The 21626-nt window shown below is 38.3% G+C and overlaps 1 protein-coding gene across 2 annotated transcripts in view; it reads right to left on the bottom strand.

Moving 5' to 3' along the window:
* Positions 1–155: 155 nt before the first annotated feature.
* LRBA (LPS responsive beige-like anchor protein) overlaps positions 156–21626 on the bottom strand; it is a 737508-nt gene continuing 716037 nt past the window's right edge. For both annotated transcript variants that reach the window (XM_069105500.1, XM_069105498.1), the window contains exons 41-44: positions 12463–12564; positions 9458–9654; positions 1577–1728; positions 156–856 (exon numbers count right to left, since the gene is read on the bottom strand). In XM_069105500.1, the coding sequence (XP_068961601.1) occupies positions 766–856; positions 1577–1728; positions 9458–9654; positions 12463–12564 (542 nt within the window). In that variant the 3' untranslated portion in view covers positions 156–765. The remainder of the gene's footprint in view (positions 857–1576; positions 1729–9457; positions 9655–12462; positions 12565–21626) is intronic.

The following is a 21626-nucleotide window of genomic DNA, read 5'->3' on the forward strand; positions in this document are numbered from 1 at the left end:
GATTTTTTTTTGTGTCCTTCAATTAAAAATGAACAAAAAATATTAGATCTTACCCCCTTTACTACTTTCCAACTATCCCATCCTCTTAATGTTTCTCTTCTCCCCCCCCCAACAAAAAAAAAACACCAACCCGTGTGCTCTTCCGATCTCGCCAAAACCTAATTGTCTAAGCCTTTAGAAACATGCTTGAATATCAATGGAAATGATTCATCATCAAATTTTAAATTACAATTACCATAATTTAAATATTATTATTTAAATTCCAGAAACTTCAGTGCTCAAGAAATACAATCATTTGGAAAAGAACAAAACACAAAGTCTAGTACAGATAGCACAGATTAAAATCCCCATACCCCAGCATTATAACCCATTTCCCCATTGTTAAAATCATATTTTTCAAGATTATAGATAAAGCTTTAAATGGAGAAATGCATTTCTTCATAATATAATCTATAATAGTGGCTTAACTCACTTTATTGTAGTTTTTTTCTATAATTGGTGAAAATAGACTTCTAATTATGACTAAAAATATAGATTTTGTAACTAGAGAACCCAGCAGCCAGTTTTCTGCTTCTCTGCCCTTCCCCCAAAAAAGTCGAGCAAAGTCTACAAAAATAGCAATTAACTTTAAAAAATATTTTGTTGTTTGAGCAAATTTAAGTTACATTCAGGTGGGATAGCTATTTAGAAAGAGAACAATGGCAAGACATTGCTTTCTATGTCTGAAGTCCTGTCGCCAGTGCTAGTTCAATCTGATTTTCATTTTCAGTATCGGGTTTGGTATTCATGATGCCATCGGTTAAAGTCATTGTAGAAAAGCACTATGCTCCCAGACGCCATGCCGGTCATGATGCACCTGGGAAAGTACAAACACTGAGTTAGGCTTGGAATTCTCCAATGTTTCTTGCTCAGTTTGTTGGCACTAGTCAAAATCAACCATCTGGCCCATGGTCACACACGCAGTAAATGTCAGTTAGGACTTGAATCCTAGTGATGCTGAGCCCCAAGAAAATTATTTGCTTAGAACTGGGGAAGTACAGTATTCCTTTCCCATTCAATGCTAGGAAGGAGTAACATCTGACCCAATTCTAAAAAAGAGAAGGATTTCCTTGCTGAAAAGCCTCTTGCCCACATCTCATCAGAATAACAGCTTCAGTTCCAGGTAGGATGACTCAACTTTTCTTTATACACATGATCTGGTTTTAGTTCCTCAGAAATTGACAGGGCAGTGGAAGAAATCATGATGAGTCCTAAATGGAGCCATGAAGTGACTTTGTCAAAGGTACAAAAGCTAATGAAACAAACCCCCTAGGTGAAGCCACCAAAAGGCATAATAGTAATAGCAAAGTGATCTGTTTTGTGGCCATTGCTTATGTCTTGCTTTCTTCTAAAGGCTCAGCCTCTTAGTAGAGCTGTTAAGACTATCAGTGAAGAAAATGCACTCTACTTTCTATATACTGTCCTTTGGAGACCAAATAATGGAATGACATTAATTGCACAAATTTGAATAATGTAACAATTTTGATTTATCAGAGTTAAATTTAATAGTAATGCTTATTGATATGTAAAATTTTACCTTTGATCATAAGACAAGGCCATGGACCGAATTCCAGCATCACACCCTGGGTAAGCGAAGAGTTGTTTGAGGTCGCACACCTGCCACACCATGACAACTCCATTGTCTCCTCCTGTGAGCAAATACTGGCCATCACGACTTAACTGGATGGCCTGTGGGTATAGGATGACATCAACATTTTGAATATAAATATATTAAATATAACTCCAGCCTCATCTTCAGATTAATAATAACAAAAGTTATCATTTATATAGGTAGCATCTGTGTTCTGGGAATCATCCTAAGCACTTTACAAGTATCTCGCAACAGTGCTGGGACATACCTACTATATTATCCCTATTTTACAGATAAGAAAACAGGCAGACAGAGGTTAGCCCAGAGTCATGCAGCAGCTAGTAAGGTCTGGGAGCAGACTTGAACTTGGCTCTTCCTGACTTCAAGTCCAGTGCTCTTGCCATGTGCCACCTAGTTGCCTAATAGGGTTCACAGCTATAAAATTTCTTCCATTACAGAACATTGTAGAATTTATAATTTGGAGTATGTTAGATTTGAAGTAGAGACAATCTAGTCCAACTTTTTCATATTACTGATGGGCAAGTCAGGCCCCAGAGGTGAAATGACTTGCCCAAGGTTGCCCAGGGGGAGTTTGGTAGATCCATGATGAGGTTATAAAAAGATTTTTCAAAAGTCCACGATTCATAAGAAATATTTATGTGTAGGACTTCCCAGACTCTTATTTAAAAATCTGAAATAGGGAAATGTTGGTAGTGCAGTGTTTCAAATGTGCTTTTTTCCTCAGGAGGAAAGGGCACTAAGGAATCTCAATTCTAAGAACAGTGTTCAAAGTTCTTTTTGGGGATCAGTGGGTTCTGGAGACAAAAAGACAAACAGGATCGGTCCTCAAGGAGCTTATATTCTACTGGGATGAGATATAAACAGAAATCAACAAGATAACAGGGGGAAGCTAGGTGGCTCAGTGGATAAAAAACTGGGCCAGAAGTTGGGAAGACACGTTCAAATACTGGCTGTGTGACCCTGGGCAAGTCATTTAATTTTTGTTTGTCTTTATTCACTGGAGCAGGAAATGCTAAACCACTCCAGTATCTTTGCCAAGAAAACCCCATGAACAGCAATGGTGTTCCATGGTCCACAAGGTCACAAAGAATCAGACACAACTGACTGAACATCAGATAGTCTTAGGATTAAAGTGTTCCATCAGGATCAGGAGAGATGGCATCTAAGCTAACCCTAGAAGGAAGCTATGTAGGGATGATAAGAGATTAAGTGCATTTCAGGTATGGGATGTGCAAAGTCAGAGAAAGAAGGTGGAATGATGAGGTTAGAAAACAGCCAATATCCAGTCTGTACTTGACTGGAAATTGAATGTTGAATCAGATTGTGGCTAGCTTTAAATGCCAGGCTAAGGAATATATATATATATATTTATCCTTGAGGCAACAGGGAAGCTGTGAAGACTTTTAGGAAGAATATGGAAGATGAACACCAATAAGAAGGCTACTGCAACAATACAGACAAGAAGTGATAAGGGCCTGAACTAGGGTAATAACCTTAAGAATGGAGAGAGGAGAAGGGAATGGATGGGAGATAAGTATCAAAAGGGTAGGGGGGAAGGAGAGGAAAGTTATTTTGGACTTCTCAGAGACGGGGGAATTGGAGTGTTTAAGAGGAAACAGATTAAGAGTTGGATATATAGATAAGAGTTAAGTGTTTAGAGATAATTTGAAGAGGACAGGTTCACAAAAAGAGTTCACAGAAAGAACAGAAGAGGGCCTAATGAGCAGAACACCCTTACATAGAAAACGGAAGAAGAAAGCAAAGTGAGTGAATGGTTTTATAGACAGTTAGGAGGAGAGCCCAATAGGATGAGCACCTGGCCAGGAGGGACAACCTGGAGAGAGAGAAGCTGCCCTGAAAGGGATTGAGAAGTAAGGAAGTGGAGTGAGGACGGTGCAGGTTCGAGGTGGGGTGATCTTTGGAGCTCCTCTAATCTACCCCCAATTTTTACAAATGGGGAAACTGAGATGCGAAGTGACTTGTCTAAGTATATAAAGGTATAACTGACAGAGCAGGATGAAATTTGAGTCTTGTAACTCCAAGTTTAGCTGGATTTTTTTCCTCCACTTTCACTACATGGGGTCTGGCTATGAAACAAGATAATACTTTGTTGGGAAAGTATATCATAGGTGAAGAGAAGGTGTTTTAAGGATGGATGTTCTTTATCAAATGTTGGTGCAAAGGAGGAGAGAATAAGGGATAAGGAGCTCTTCTCTGGCTAGAGAAGGATGCTTTTCGCACATCTTTCCAACAGGCTTATGAGCTGACTTTCCCAGACTTATTTGCCTAATGAGGTACAGAATCTTGAGTCCCCTCAACTGTAAGGACTCTAAAATGAAATCCCAGAGCATCCATGAGAGTATGGACTCCTCCCTTCCTTATTCCTGCCTGGCAAAGTTCAAAGCCCTGAGATGATGCCAGAGCTCTGAATGCTGGCACTGCCCCAAGAGGGTGGCCATGTAAAATGTAATCATATAATATTTTGCCCCCTTCCCCCCCCACTTCCCTCAAAGCCATCCTTTCTAATGCTGTTTTTAATAATCTAACTGGCATCTGGGCATCTCAGATTTAATATTTGCACACCCTGAGGAGGGATGAAAAACTGCTCTCCTGATGTAGGGCTGTTAATTTGAGCCTCCGATTAAATACATGTCATAGTACAGAATTTCTCGACACAAAAACAAACAAACCCATGTTCCTCCTTTAGAGCATATAGTATGTATGCCCTAAACAACCCAGACTATGAGGTTTACTATGGTTATAAGAAAGAAAACAGTGAAAAAACATCTATAGTCTGCCCTTTGAAAAAACTAAATTTGGCACAAAGACTGGTAGTTTCTTTTTTTAAATTACTGAACCATATTCTCAAAAAAAATTCTATTACAAATAACAGTAAGACAGGTGAAGGACTGCTACATAAAGAGTGTATCCTATAACCACATCTCTTAAACAAAATGCAAATATTAAATTTTTTTTTCATTAGAAATAAAATAAATGTACTTTTCCTTCATCTTGCAAATGGCAATCTCCTGAGGCTCTTTGGAAATTGCAATGAGGACCGTGACAAATCATTATTTGCTACACTTATAAAATTCTGCTGATGAAAATCCATTAACCTTCTGGTTGTGGTTCACATGAGTTTTATACTTGGGGCTTTTTATTAGAGAAATGCTATATATTAAAAGATAAATTAAAACCATTAATCTTTAACCCTTTGATCTATCTAAGCAACTTAGTGATTTTGGTCAAATAAATGGGTTTTTGAGACAATAAGTTTCTCCACATTATTTCTGTAAGTTATATGCTTGAGAAGGAGGAAAAAAAATAATACTTGTTGGGGTGTTTTTGTTTTGTTTTTTCCCCCAAAAGCCCTTGCAATTTCTTTGATGGCTGATCACCTCTGTTGAGGTACTTCAAAGGGTGAGGGACCTAAATGAAAGTTGTAGCATGGTGAGGGTCAAGGATTCCACCCTAAATGAGCAACTAATACAGTACTTGCACCTTACTTATTGAACATGACCAACTCGGAATTTGAAGTGGGGTCCCCAGTGTAGTTTCACCCACAGAAAGCCTAGGCACTTTGGATAAATGTTACGACTCATCTGGTTCTCAAGAAGGCACTGCTGCTTCTAATGGGAAGCTGTCACCAGTGTGGCTGTGGCAGTCTGCTGGGGACTTCCACATTTCAAAACATGGTCTCAGGAAAGAAAAATAAACGAGTTCCTGTGGGTGAAATAGTGGATAGCCTCTGTTTCAGATAAAACAACTTTACTGATTTGTGCAGGCTGCCTCCTTAAATCTAAGTTATTCATTAAGACATCTAAACATTGCACAGTTGATGTGCTGTGATATGCTATTAACCAAAGTGACATGGAGCAATACAGCATTTAAAATAAAAACAGGTGGGAAGCACTGATTAGCCAGCCTCCCCAGGGCATGTTTCCTGGCCCACTCTCAGAGAAAGGAATTCAGTTCCCAGCTCATGACTAATTTGCTTCCTTGGTCCCCAGTCTGAGTCCATACATGGGAAGGGGTCTGAGAACTTTGCTCAGGGATTCAGAGCACTGCACTCAAACATGCCTGCTCATTTTCTTTTTTCCCTAATTTCCCCCAGGCAGTGAACAGTGAAAGTGTCAGTCTCCAGGGCAGGTAAAGCTCATTTTCAGCACAGTGACTTTAATCACACAGTTGCCACTTGCAGGTTAGCATGATAAAGTGCAGAAGTTCTGGGGAAAAGGCCATGAATTGTTTAAGCCTAAAATCCAACGGGAAATGCCGGAGAGGGGAAAAACAGGCGGAAGGAAGGGAAGGAGAAAGGAAAAGAAAGGTAGGTGCCCAGTGTACAACTGCTATTGCCAAAGGCACCTTCTTTAAGCCTTTGGTACTAACTGAAACACTCTAGAAATTGTTTCAGTCAGCAAGGGATTTTGAGATATTTTACAGATTTATCAACCCAGCTGACAACATAATCGGAACTGAAAGTGACAGATTATCGACATTATGATTGTAAAGGAAGAAAAACCCTCTGATGTGTACTTGGTTTAAATGAAGTATTATGAGAAAGGTGGAAAAAATAATAGAGAAGAGAATATCTGGGAAGCTGGGTTTGTGGAATGGAGAGAGGTAAGAGGAAGAAAACCAAGGAATAAAATGGAAAAGATAAAGGAGAAGCAATAATTCTCCCTCTACCCCTAGGGCCATTTTCCTACCTCTCAGGTCCTCCTTCTTCCTTCCTTAGCTTTATCATTACCCCTCTCCCCCAAATGTCACCGTAGATGTAAGCTTCTGCATCCTGTGGATGGAATACAGACCTTTCGAGTTGGAAAGGCCCTTCCTTAGTAGCTATCGACTCCAATACACAGCCCCAAAAGAATGCTGTCTATGCCATTCTTGACTGATGGTCATCTAGCCTCTGCTTGGAGATATCCTCTGAGGAAACTTCACTGCCTTCCCCAAGGCAGCCCATTATCCTTCTGGACAGCTCTCACTGACCAAGTTTCTCCTAACATCAAGCTTAATGTTGCCTCTTTTACTTGCATTCAGGGGCCCACCAGAAACTTGGGACTAGGGAGCAAAGAGGATAGAGCACTACAGTCAGGCACTGCGTGTCAGGCTTGCCTCTGATGCTGACTAGATATGTGAGTCTGGCATGTCACTGAAGTCTATGTACAGAGACACGCCTCTGTCTTTTCCTCATCTGTAAAATGGGGATAAAAACAGCACCTCCCCCACCCCCATTGTTGAGAACAGAATGAGATAAAATAGGTGGCAAAACCTGGAATGCTAAATAAATGTTAAGTCATACTGTTATTACTGTTGTTGTTATTCCCTCTTACACGGGGTGCTTGAAGAGAGCTATCATGCCCCCACCACCAGGTTTTCTCCAATGCTAAACAAGATCCAGCTCTTTCACCTGATCTTCATATGACCACCCTGATTACCCTCCAACTTCTCAACATCATTTCCAAACTGGCACCCAGAACTAATCACAACACTTGCAGAGTGTAGTCACTTGCTTATTCCTAGAAACAATGTCCCTCTTAGGTATGGAGTCAGAGGCCTGATTTCAGATCTTGCCTCCGAGGCCTCTGGGACCCTGAGCAGATGACTTAATCTCTCTGTACCTCAGTTTTCATCACCTGTAAGATGAGAGGTTGGACCTGGTGGCCAGTCTCTGTCATCTTGAAATCTATGATCCTATGAATTAATTTTTTTTTTGTTGAACACATCATTAACTCCTAATGTGTTTGCATCCCATATACTGTGAGAGACTGCTTTCCAAGCTGATAGAAATGGGCTTTATCAGAGAGACTATTACCTTAGGAATAACAATTACACTGAAGAGTGAAAATGCAGAACACAGCACAGTCTGCCTGAAATGTGGATGCAAGCTCCCGAAGCTGGTTTAGCAGAAGAAGAGGCTTGGCCAGATTTGTCAGTCCAGAAGCATTTAATAAACGCTTATCATGTGCCAGGCATAATGAATACAAAGAGAGGCAAAAACCACTCCATTTTCAAAGAACTCATAGTCCCCAAAAGCTGAAGATGACAAGTACAAATAAGTACCTGCAAGATTCATGAAGAACAGACAGAAAGCAGGGAACAAGCATACAGGGCAAGGTCTGAATTGAGTCTTGAGGGAAGCTAGGGGACAGAGGCAGAGTATTCCAAGAATGAGGGACAGCCAGTGAAAACATATGGAGATGGGAGTGTCATGAGTGAAGGGGCAATTTGGCCAATGTAGTTGGATCAAAGAACATGTGAACGGGAAAAAAAGGCATAAGACGACTGGAAAGGTAGGAAGGGATGAAGTTATGAAGAGTGCCAGATAGAGATATTTTTTCCTAAAGGCAGCAGGGACTTACCGGAGTTGAGTGAGTAGAGGGTATGCGGTTAGAAGAATCCCTTTCGCAGCTGAGTGGGGGATGGTTTGGGGTGGAGGGAGACCTCAGACAGGAAGACCAAAGAAAAGGTTACTGCAATAGGCAAGGTGAGAGATGAGGCCTTGAACTAGGGTCATGACTGTGTGAGTAGAGAGAAGATGTATACAAGGGGTGTTGTGAAGGTAGAAACGAGTTTTGGCAATGGAATTGATCTAAGGAGGCATGAAGAATTAAGAATGACATTGAGACTGCAAAAGGCTGGGTGACTGGAAAAATGATGGTACCCTTAATAACTGGGAATTTCTGAAGACAGAAGGATTTGGGGAAACACAATGAATTCTATTTTGGACAAACTGAAATTGAGTTGACTTTGGGACATTCAGTTCTAAGTAGCCAAAAGGCAGTTGGTGATTTGGAACTCAAGCCTAGGACTGATTATATGGAAAGCTCAGAATCATTTGTATAGAGAAGAGAATAGAACCCAAGTGAATTGATGAGATCACAAGGGAGAAAAATGTCAAGGGAAAAGCTAAAAGGACCAAAGAGAGACCCTTGAGGGACACACTCACAGATATGACATAAAGAACAAGCAAAGCCTATTGAGGAAGGGTGAGAGACATAGAAGAAGCAGGACAGAGCATCGTGTCATAACCTAAAAAAGGAGAGATATCTAGGAAAAGGTGAACAACAATGTCAAATGCTACAGAGAGGTCGAGAAGCATGAGGATTAGGTTAGATGACGTCAGAAGTCAGACTGCAGACAGTTTAGAAGAGAGTGAGAAGAAAAGTAGAGGTACCACGTGGTAGACAGTCACAAAAGAGTTAAGATGTTGGCAGCTGTGTAGCAGATAGATTGGAAAGAGAAGAGGCTTAAAACTATAAAGACTTAAGACTATAAACTTGGAGACCACTTTTTGAGTCTATCGCAAAAGTCCAAATGTGAGGTAGTGAAGATCAGTACTATGGTGGTGGTGAAGTGAAGAGAAAGGGGCACAAATCTGAGACGTGTTGGGGTGCTTTTTTTAAAGCCTGTCTCACTAGAGACATAATGTCTTTTTACCTCTTTGTGCTAATTTAGAAAAACAACCAATGAACTTTACCTAAGGAAATCTGGGCAGAGATGCTCAGAACAATCCAGCACCATTTTACCACCTGTTAAGTAAATCTAACTGCTGAAGCTCCATGTCTGCACTTCTGAAATTATCTTGGGTACAAAGAATTCCCTTTGATGTGGTTAACACAGCTGACACAAGTACTGTGGTCTCTGGAAGTCCAGGCCTGAAGTACAACTACCTAATTCTTTTACTTCTCAACAATCCCAGAACTTTCAAGCTTCTCCTATAAACATTCTCCCCTCCTTGCTTATTTGAAACACACCTATATATGATACCTGGGCTGGTGAAAGAACATTCTGAACACTCACCCTGATATTGTCATCCATTTCCATGGTGGCCTGAAGTTTTCCATTCACACTGAATATACAGAAGATGCCATTTTCATAGTATATGACACAGTGACCCTCTCTTGAAGCCTGTATGAGTTTTGGTCTCAAGCAGTTTTCAGCTCCCTCCAGGGTCCTTAACAAGTCTCCATTCATAGAATGTATGAGACATGGTCCTTCTGAAGAAAGAAGAGAAGTGAAAAATATGAATGATATCTCACAGTCGCCTGCAGCAGAATGTCAATAATCTCTTTTCAAAAGAAAGGATAGGTAGTAAGGCAGACTGCTTAGATTAATTTAAAATGTGATTATAATCACTTAAAGTAGTAGTGAACAGAATGGCAAAGGAGTCATTCCTTAAAGCATTACAGTACTGCTCCTCCTGCAAACTCAAGATAATTTTCTGAAACCCTTCAGCAAAATTAAGAGTTACATTTTTCTTTTGAATGCAGCCAAATTGAAACCAAGCCTGATTTGAACCTTGACAGGTTTAAAGTTGAATAGGGTTTTAGAAGACTATATACATTAAAACCAAACCAAAACAAAAAACTAAAAAAAAACCCCAAAGCACTTTACATCTAAATTATTTTGTGAAACCCTTGTTTCTGAGTCCTTTTAAGGGTACCACTGCCTTCATCTAGGTCCCTGTTAGAGCTATCTTCTATGTCCTATTCACAAAAGTTCTGCATTTTCCTCACAAATCACACAATAAGCTCACTGAATCCACTATTTCGAGGAATAATCTATAAATGTATTCCAAAAAGGCTTTGAACTTTATGTAGGACCAACCCATACTTGATACTAAAAAAGGTGATACTTAACCTGCTGTCAGCCTGGTGTTCAGTCATATGGGCACCAGATTTTAGACTAGTGAGCCCACAGGTTACACCCAAGGCAGTAATTCTTGTCTCCCTAAATCTTCCATTTCACTTTACACCCCTAATTTCTCATGTACAATCAGCTTTTTAGCTGTTGCTAATCAGTTGCCCCTTGAAGAGACTTCTCATACTTCAACTCTTCTCTCTTTTGGTTTCCTCCTATCACAAAGATATCTTCCTAATACGTCATCAGGCAAGTCTAGACAGGATTTCTTGCTACTGCTTCCTTTGTTCCCTGTACCTTTGAAAATGCATGAACAGGGGTTGCTACTTGGCACAGTAAATAAAGCACCAGTCCTAGAGTCAGGAGGACTGGAGTTCAAATCCAGCCTTAGACACTTGACATATTTACTAGCTGTGTGACACTGGGCAAGTCACTTAACCCCAATTGCCTTGCCTTCCCCCCTCCAAAAAAAAAAATGTCTAAAACCAACCACCAAAGTGTCTGCCTTCTTAACTGCGGATCTCCCAGATCCCAGATTTCACTCTTGTGGCTTCCAAGCAAGTAGCCTAATTATTTTCTCCCCCTGTAGCAATTCATGGTTGTTTATGGGACTGAACTTTGAAAAGGGTAAGAAAAGGACGGGTTTGATAAAACTAGTGTTAATGTTAGCCACTTAGTGGTTGGTTTAAAAATACTTTAATAATTCATATTGATTTAATAAAATCCAGCAGTGTAAACCTAAGTAACAAATAATTCACTTTGTCTGTAGAAATAGTGAAGTGAGGAAGAATTCAGTGAGTATGAATGGGTACATACTATGTGTAGAGTGCAATACTAGATACTTAAGAAATGTTTATGTGAGGAACAAAGTCTTATTTAAATTAGGAAGGTACAAGTGACAGAAGATAATGCAGTGTTCTTGCCCTGACTGGATTACTCAAGGGCCACATGATGTGTAGTAGTTATTGTTGTTCAGTCACATCTAACTTCCTGTGATCCTATTTGGAGTTTTCTTGTCTAAGATGCTGGAGTGGTTTGCCATTTCCTTCTCCAAGCTCATTCTACAGATGAGGCAAACTGAGGCAAACACGGTTAAGTGATCTGTCCAGGGTCACTCAGTGAATGTCTGTGGCTGGATTTGAACTCAGGAAGATGAGTCTTCTTGACTTCAGGTCCAGCACTCTATCTACTGTGCCACTTAGTCGCCCTGATATAAAGACACAGCAAAATACAAAATTTTTGACCCAAGACAGAAAAGTGGACATAGAGGGTTGCTCGCTATTTTGATAATATACTGAGTTTACTTTGATGAGAATAACAATTATTTTTGCCCCCCCAATTTTTTTTTAGTAAAAAGCATGTATCATAGAAATTGTGACTCTCCCTAGCTTTTCCTTTAACTACAGTAAAGTCTGTAAGTTTTTAATTTCCCCCAATCAGAAATAACCAATTTGTAAAGTTTGATTTATAATCTAACTCCATTCCCATACAGACCAAGAACTTTTGCTTCCTCAGAATGAATTAAATGATTAAGGCTTAGAAATAAGAGAAAAAAAAATCTGATAGCCATAGTACTCCTATCACCAATAAGTACTGCACTTCATGGTTATGGACTATGGGCTCATTTTGCACACAAGCCCCTAAATTATTAATAAATGATTCTGAAAACAACCCAGCTGGGGCAGACTCTTTCAACTGAGAACATGGCTAAGCTGATTACGTCAAGGCTACCCTTTTCAGCAAGTTCAATGAAGAGAAAGAAAACTGGCTTGTAAATCTTGTAAGAGGTAACTTACTCTCTAGTAGAAAAAGTAACAAACTGGAAGTTGTGAAGTTATGTTTCTAATTTTTCTACTGACTTATTGGATATTGTTTGGGATACAACAATGAACAAGAGAGTGATCACATCGAGGCATCTAAATAAACTTAAGTGTATCTTTCTCCTCCTACTGCCAGACTAGTTCTGGTATGTGGTGACTAGAATTGGTCAGGGCAGGAGTCTAGCCATGCCATAGGCCATTCCCAGGGAATTCAGGGAGAATCCAACAGAGGTAATATGGTGCTCCTTGTGTCTGCTTCAGAGAAATGTGAAAAATTCATAGGGTCATAATCGCTAAAAAACACAAAGAAACAGACATAGCGGGGCAGGTAACCATTACTCTTACCTTTAGAACCACTTATTACTAGGCCAAGTTCAGCACAAACTGTAGCACAAGTGATCTCATAGTCATGGCCAGTCAAAATAACTCGAGGAGTGGTCATTTCACCTTCAGGGAAAAGAACAATTTGATTAAAATGAATCTAGGGTTTTTGTGTATAAAAAGATTTTTTCAAAATTATACTATTTGATTCTAGTTGTTTGCATGCATCTTCAATGCACAATTCAACAAAATGAAATCATGCTAGTCCAATTTCATGTTTCATCCAAACTCAAAGGCATGGCTTTATTTTATAGACCAGACCTTGCTTAATCTCAAATAATCTGTGCAACTGGACCCCTTCCTTGATTACCAAGTAATTGTTGAAAGTTTAAATGTCCTAGCCCTAAGACCAAGCTAAATACATCAGAGCAAAAATCACCTTCCTGGAACCAACACTCTTAAAAAAAGAAATAAAAAACATTCAGAGTACAAGTGAAAGGCACTGTCTGAAAGATATAAAAACAAGCTTCTTGATGAGATGACATATAGATATAGGCTCCTGATTCTAAAATTCAGGTTGCCCTTCCTTCAGTTTCAACACATTTCAGAGTAAGACCTGGCCTTTGTATCAGGTGCCCTATCATACCTTACACAATAAAAATAGTGGAGGCTGAGCAAGAAATCTGCTGCTGATGACTTCCAAACTCTATAAAACTGCTTGATGGAATGTCCTTATAGGTTTGCTTCCTCCTTCCCCTTGCTTTTTTTTTTTTTCAACTTTCCACTCTACAGAGAGTACATGCCAATACAGGTTGCTACACTAAAGGGAGAGTAAGTTACAATAAGATAAAATCTTAATATAAATTGTTTTTAGTCATACTCTAAAAAGCCAGTGGGCTGGTAAAATGCAGATAAGTAGAAAGTATGAGGTAGCAGGAGGCAGGAGATAGGAAAATTTTTCCACATTTTTTTCCAGGATAAAAAAATAAAATCTATATCAATCTTAGTTAATTCTTATGTAATATCTGTTAACTGATGTGAACCCAAACTACAAATAGTCATTGTTCAAATAAAACCAGAAGACCACCAAAAAGATATGTGGTAATTAAGTCATCTCATCTAGGCAACGCTCTAACAAATGTGGTTGCATGAATAATCAACGTATCCTGAATAAAGTAAGCTGCCTTAAAACCAGTGAAAAACAGAGTGAATTCCTAGGTTTCCTTTCAATTCTATCATTCTGTAAACTCTATGCTCAGAAAATGACTTGTTAAAGAAAGTATTCCTCTCTACCTTCATACTCCAGGGTAAAAGGCAAAAAGTACTCTGCACAAGTGAGTTGATACGCAACACTGTAAATTTTAAAGTCTCTGGTTCCTTGATTTAAATGCTACATTAGACAACAAAGGTAAACTTGACACTGCCTAATCCACAGGGATGGGGGAAAGCTGGATCTAAGGATGCTCTATCAGAGGCTTTGAAGTTCCATTCCCATATACCTGGTTGAAAAAAGGAGGAATCTGCCACTTGAAGCACGAGGAAGCCAAATGAAGAGTATTAAGGGATCCAATAGAGAGGCCTTCAGGAAGAGCCTGGACAATGAGATGATACTAGAAGGTCCATAAGAGCCCTTCTAACGCTGAGACTCTATGATTCTAACACAGCAGAATTAATCTTGCCTAGTTTTTTGCTTCTGTTTTTCCCCCCAGTTGTTGGACTACAAACCAGCACCAGAGAAACATCTTTTGTAAACCAGTTCATAAAACTTTTACCATTGCAGATCTTAATCTACTTAAAGCCTATCAAACTATCATCTAGATGTCATCTACTTTCAATTCGGAGCACCACATTTTAGAAAGGACATTGGCAAACTAGAGGATTCAAATTCACGCCAAATGAGGGTGCAGGACAAGGGGTGCTTAGACTATTACTCATTCTGTTTGGCCTCAGAGGGAAAACCAGGAGCAATGGGTACATGCAGTCAAGAGGCAATTTTAGATTTGTTATGTAAAACTTGCTTGGAGTTTTTTGATTCCTTGGGAAGGAAGTGGCTCATTCCCCTGTCCTAGCAGAGACTAGATGACTTGTTGGGTATATTGTAGCAAGGGACAGTAACATGTTGAAATAGATGGCTAGCGAAGTCCATGCTAACTCTAAAAATTAAATTTTACTTTCAAAAATTAACAAGCATTTTCTTTCTTTCCTACCTTCTTTCCCTACCCCCACCCCAGAAGGAGGAAGGATAGTCCAACAAAAAAAAAATATTCATCACCTCTCTGTTAGTAGGTAGGAAACATTCTTCATCATCAGTTTTCTAGAGTCATGATTATTATATTGATTAGAGTTCTTAAGTCTTTATGAATTATCCCTTTGTACAAAACTGTTGTTATAGTATATATTGTTCTCTTGGTTCTACTCACTTCACCATGTATCAGTTCATAAAAGTCTTCCTAGATTTCTCTGAAACTATTCCCTTTGCCATTTCTTATGATCTTGTCAACTTTCAAAAATGGTCTTCTTCCTATATAACTTCTTCTCCTATCTCCTTTCCAAGTACTGATTCCTGCTCCCTGTACTGAATAAAATTCAATTCCACAAACATTCATAAAGGAATTACTATATATAGGACCCTTGCTAAAGCACTGGGGATATAAAGACAAGAATCATAGAAACATAAATTTAGAGCTTAGAAAGGAACTTAGAAGTCATCAAATCAAACCCCCCCCAAATTTTTACAACTGATCAACCTGGGTCCAAGAGGTTCAATGACTTGCCTAAGGGATTTTAACCCAGGTTTTCTGATTCCAAATCAGGCATGTTTTCTAAAGCACCACACATGTTCTGTGTGGAAGCTACAATTGTCTTTAGCCAACTTTCTAGGGCTACAGAGTATGTTCCAAGTTCCACGGCAGAGAATACAGATATTTTATCAGTCTTTAGCTTGTGCTGGGGAACACTGATCTTGACTCCAAAGATTAAAAATTACCTTATACATTATTCCTTGCCTCATAAGTTTCCTCCTAGATTCCTCTCTCAGGTTTTTTTTCATCCCATGAAAAAAAAAACCCAAGTCTTTTAAATTACTGTCTAGTTTTATCAATTGGTAACCTTTTATCAAGAGTAGAAATCATTACATTCTAAGGAATATATTTTTGATGCGATTATCCCTTTTTGTTTCCTTTTTAAATCACCATTTTATGGGAGTAGCTGGATAGAATGGGACTTTTGTGCCTGGTTTCCTCTGCAGAAAGCCAAAAGTTTAGGGAGAGAAAGCTGATGGTGAATGCACAATTCTAATTATGGGCTAAAGACAACAAAGGACAGCTGGATGGAAATGAGCTAAAAGGAAATACTTGACTTTATCACCTCACTCAAAGATGTCAATGAATGAAACAAAAAGCATGATTTAAAAATAGCCGTGCAAGGGCAGTGTCTGCAATTTTCTGCTACAGCACTTCTTGACACAGAACTCTGAAACATTATTTTTAGGTTCTGACATAAAAAAAAAAGTAGCCTTGTGATTTCATTGGTATGGAGAGCTTCTAATAATAAACCTCCTCTACCTGTGCAGGTTAGCACATCCTCTACAATCAACAGTCTTGGAAAGCGGCCTGGAGTCCTGAGAAGTTAAGTGACTTGCCCAGAGTCACATAGACAATGTATGTCGGAGGTGAAATTTGAACCTATGTTTTCTGGACACAGAGGCCATCTCTATCCGCTACCCAGACTGTCTCTGACTTTTCTTTGTATTTTTAAAAGATATTACTTTTACTAAGTATAATTTTGTGAACAAGAAAGACAGTCCAAAATAACAATGTTTCTTGGCAATAAAGCAAGATTTAAGAAATTCTCATAGTTTGTATTTTATAGTTAGATTATGATTCCCAGGATGCCTGAATAAACATCACAAGCACTATTTTAGTAAACTCAAAATCATGGCTCAGTAAATATGCATAAGACTTTAAGAGGTAGTATGAATGAAGGGAGAGGTGGTTCTTCAGAATTCACCTTTACTGTTCACACTATTTTCCAAAATAGTCTCTTATAATATATCCCTACCTTAGATTCTAATTCTTCAAACCTAGCCTTCTTTTCCTATAGTGACATGATATGATACCTATTTGGGGAACAGGTATAAGAAATGTTTTTCAGAGGAAATGGCTCAGTCTCTTTGCTTGGTAGAAAAATAAAATTTGTATTTCTTTGGTGTTCAAATCTAGTATTCTTTACCCATGTTTCCTGATCATCTAGCTCCAGGATAAAAATTATGCTCATAGGGCTCTAGTTCTGATATACCAACATAAAAATTTTCAGTTTCCTAAATGGACTTGTATGTTTCAGGGACTCAAAACTGTGAAACTTCATCAGACATTTTTAGAGTCAAATTGAAATTGAAATGAAATTGTGAAAAGGCAAAGGGGATAATCACAAGGCAGATGTGTCTTCAGATCACAAAAGCAGACTGTCCATGTGGCCCCCAGAAATTTCATCCCCGCCCCCAACTTAACAGCAAAATTGTTAAGTATGACCCTGAAGTTCAGCACAGCCCAGGTGATAACCCCTGGAAGGCAAAGAAGTCAAATTGTGAGTTTGTAAGTCTAATAACATAGTAACACTGTGTCAAAAAGTTCCAAAAGTAAGACCTAGTTATATTATAGCAGGAACCTAACCTCTATTACTCTCAACTATTTCTACAGATCACTGACATGGCTACATTTAGAAACTAATGTCATTGAAATAAGATGATGTCAGCCAGATTTTTTCTCTTCAAAGGAAACTTAAAATAATCATGATCTCTCCCTATAGTTTCTAAATAAATACAGAAAGGGGAAGGGGGAACACAAATTTTCTGAAAAACATCAAGTTTGATTCTTTGGATAAAATTTTCCACTTTTATGGGACACAAATTTTACCTTTGCTTTTTTGAGACAGAAAGGCTTACTTAAAAGCTGATTGTAAAAGCATAATAGAAGGCTTAAGAAAGTTTTTAAAGTGATACAGCTACAAAAAAAAAAGTCATGGCTTTCAAAACAGCAAAGAGAAAATTTTATTTTACCACTAGTTTAAGAGAACACCACTCAACTCCCTCCCCCTTTTTATAAGGAAAAAAAAAAAGCCCGGGTGAGAGACTTTTTAGGCTGCTTTTGAAAAGCGAGGGAAATGACTTCAAAGGAAAGAAGGCCTTTGTCCCTTGAGCAGGTTTATGACTACTGATGCAAATCCCAACTAAAGGCTGAAAAGAATACTCGGTGCATCTTTATGGAGATCCTTAAAGGAAGATGAACAAGTCAAATGAGATTAAAGATAGTCCAAATCCTGCCCTTAATACCAGGACACAAGAGTTGTCCAGATGTGCTTTTCTCAGCACAGGAGCCCCTAGTCTGCTGCAGCCTTGCCCACTGCCAGCATCTCCTCAGATGCAGCCTCCAGCCCCCGCTGTCACCTTCCCATACTTGGAAGCTTTGGTGAAAGTTCTGCTTTTCTGAGTGTTAGTCAAAAGTTTCAACAAAAGGTGGCCAACTTTATCTTCTCATTAAAATCCTCATCAAGCACACTGGTACTCTCATCTGAGGGACTCAGGTACACTTAAAAAATTATACCTCTCAAAAGAAAAATCAGCAGTTTCTCCCGGGCTTCAAGATCAATTTATTTAGGGAAGCTACATCTTAAGGTAGCATACCGTTCCTTACTTGGGTGAAAGCATATGCATATATCTATATAGTTATACATACATACACACATACACACTGGGGGAACACACAAATTCTTTGGAGAGAATCATTACTTTCTTCAAAGGTTTGAAAAACACCTTGGTAGATGGTGCTATTTCTTCATTGGTCAAAAGAAACAGAAACCATAATTAAATATCATTTTAAAATGGAATCAAATACCTTATTTTAAAATCATTATTTCCCAAAGAGAAACTCATTCTGAAAGCAATAAGGTCCACCCATTTTGACATTCTAAGTCCTACTATGGAAATTATTGTTCACAATTTTAGTAATGAATGATTTCCCGCCCTTCAACCAATTTTTCTCATAGGAAGTTTTACATTAATATGAATTCTGAGATGGTCTTATTTTATATGGTATCTCAAATTTTTTAAAAAATGAATGATTAATAATTTTCAATCATAGTTTTATAACTGCAGGGGATTTATTATACCTTCATGTAAAGTTATATTTTATAATTCTGAGTTTCAAATGAAATGCAAATTCTTACTTGCTTTACCAAAAGAATTATTATAAAAGTATTTTGCTAAGAATATTTAAGAACAATTATAGCATTAAAATAGTACAAAATAATTTCTTGAATTTTAAAATAGAAAAAAAAATTTTGTTTTAAAAACTATCTGATCATCATATTGTTTGCCTTCTCAGTGGGTATGGGAGAGGTGGGAGAAAGGGAGAATGAATTTGGAATTCAAAGTTGAAAAAGCAAAGAATAATAAAAATAAAAAATAAATTGAAATGTTAAAAAAATTATCTGATCACTCTATTTTCACAGATTCAGCTCTTAAAACTAACAATGTAATTGTAAAGTAAAAAGAATCCAAATCCTTATCTAAACCCAGTTATAATGAAACTCCCAGGTGCATATGAATAATAAACCAAAAACCATATATATTATAGTACTATTTGGTACTCAATTCTTTTTTTTTTTTTTGCTTTTCTGGAGGGTAATTTGGGGCTAAGTGACTTGCCCAAGGTCACACGGCTAGTTTTTGTGTTAAGTGTCTGAGGCTGGATTTGAACTCAGGTCCTCCTGACTCCAGGGCCTGTGCTCTATTCACTATACCATTCAGCCACCCCTGGTACTCAATTCTTTAAAGTATGTATGCCTGTCAAAAGATGTTTTGTTTCATATTGACAACATATTGCAAATTTCCAAAATCCACATAAAACTTTATGAGACTTTAAAAAATAGGTACAAACCAGTACATCAAACCAAATGAGAGAACTGGCTCTACCACAGTAGAAAGGGGGGTTCGCTGGAGAATATTTTTCAAAGCTTCCACACTGACTTCATAAAAGTTGTCTGTGTCAATGGAATTTAAATGGCTACACCTTATTTAATGACAAAACAACAACAAAATTGCCTCAAAATCTGAGAAGTGTTTCTCCTCTTACGCCCAAGATCTTTTCTTTTCTAGCCAATATTTAATATTTAATTTAATATTCAACATTTAAAAGTGCCCGAGTCATTGCTTCCTTTACGGATGGCAAGCTTCTCATAATCTGTTTAGATACTTCTGGCAAGTTCCTCTTATGAACAAAAACAACACTGGACTACAAATGCAAAGGAAATCAACAATGCTTTACCCATTTCAGTGGACCTCTTTACCATTATGCTTTCTTTCCTATTCTGTAGCAACGGGATCTAGCTCCAAGAGATCATAAGAAAATGTAACAGTATAGGTTTTATCTATCTATCTATCTATCTATCTATCTATCTATCTATCTATCTATCTATCTATCTATCTATCTATCTATCTGTCTGTCTGTCTGTCTGTCTATTTTTGCCTTTTAGAGGGCAATTGGGGTTAAGTAACTTGCCTAAGGTTACACGGCTAGTTTTGTGTGTGTGAAGTGTCTGAGGTCGAATCCGAACTCAGGTCCTCCTGACTCCGGGTCTAGTGCTTTATTCACTGCACCACCTAGCCGCCCCATCAGTATAGGTTATAAATGAGGAAATCTGTACTTGTGGTAAGCATGTACTTCCAATAAGTTTTCACACAGGAGTATGTCATATTCAAAGTACAGGGAAAATGACATTGTGCAAGGAACACAAAAAAAGGTTCTGCATATTAAAATTATTTTTAGAATGTCTGCTCAGATAACACCAAGTAACAAAATACTAAAGTATTGTAGGTTTCTCCAGTACTCACAACAGGCAACACTAAATCTATGACCCTGTCATCCTATGATCTTCTCAAGTCCTTTGACTTGAGACAGGATCTGCTCTTCAGCTCTGCCCTTTCCTTATACATCCATTTGGTAAATACTGTATTTATCAACCATCTATGGTATGGAATGTTGGGCTGGGTAAAGAGAAAAATGAAGTCTAGGTAAGAAACAGTACCTGTCTTCATGGAGCTACAGAATAAGATACAAATACAGACAATGTGATGAATGCATTTAAGAGTGAGGGGAAATATCATTTTGAGGTTTTCGTTTTTCTTAACTATTGGGTTAGTTAGACAATGTTTTACAGAGGAGGTCACACAAGATCTGGATTTTAAACAATGGACAGAACTGTCAAATGTGTGGAGGAGCTATGTTTTCTATGTGCAGGAGCCCCGTGAACAAAGATTCTCAAAGCAAGGGAAGTCGAGAACTCATTTGTGTGTGTTGTAGGATTTGTCTGCTTTTTCTTGGGGGGGTGGGAGGGGTGAAATTGAGATAATTTGTCTGTTGTGTAGTAATGAGAAACAAGTCTAGAAAGAGAGGATGGCTACAGATGGAAGAGAGCTTGAATATCAGGCAAAGGGATGTGAACCAGAGAGAGTCACTGAAGATTTTTGAGCTGAGGAGAAAAGATTTTTATGTAAGGAATATCATTCTGTCACTGGTATGATACATAGACTGAAGTGGAGAAGCAGAAGTAGAAAGACATATCAGGAAGCTATTACAGTGGCTTAGGTAGGTGATAATGAGTTGATTGTACTTGCAGTTGCTTATACCTGGTGGTCCCAGTGGAAATAGAGAGAAAAACACATGAGAAGTTCAGAAAATGCATTTCTTTTCCTTCTTTGAAGAAGTGGGTGACTATGGATGTGAAACACTGCACATACTTTGGCTGCTGTATTGATTAGCTTTGCTGAATATTTTTTTCCATATTTTTTTAAATCATTATTCCAAGGACAGAGGAGGGAAGAGAAAGATGTTAGTGATTGGGACTGCTAGGTAGTGCTATGGATAGAGTACCAGACATGGAGGCAGGGAGACATCTTCCTGAGTTCAAATCCAGTCTCAAATACTTACTATGTGACCCTGGGCAAGTCACTTAACCCTATTTGCCCCAGTTTTCTCATCTGTAAAATGAGCTGGAGAAGCAAATAGCAAATCACTCCAGTATCTTTGCAAAGAAAACTCAAAATAGGGACAGAAAAAGTCAGACATAGTTGAAATGACTGAACAACAAATATTTAATTACTTGGTACAACAAAGTGATTAAAAATGAAGAAT

Source organism: Petaurus breviceps, unplaced genomic scaffold (genome assembly GCF_028583685.1).
Source record: "Petaurus breviceps papuanus isolate PSGF00001 unplaced genomic scaffold, PetGlider_PUasm1.0 76, whole genome shotgun sequence".
In the NCBI taxonomy this organism is placed as follows: domain Eukaryota; kingdom Metazoa; phylum Chordata; class Mammalia; order Diprotodontia; family Petauridae; genus Petaurus; species Petaurus breviceps.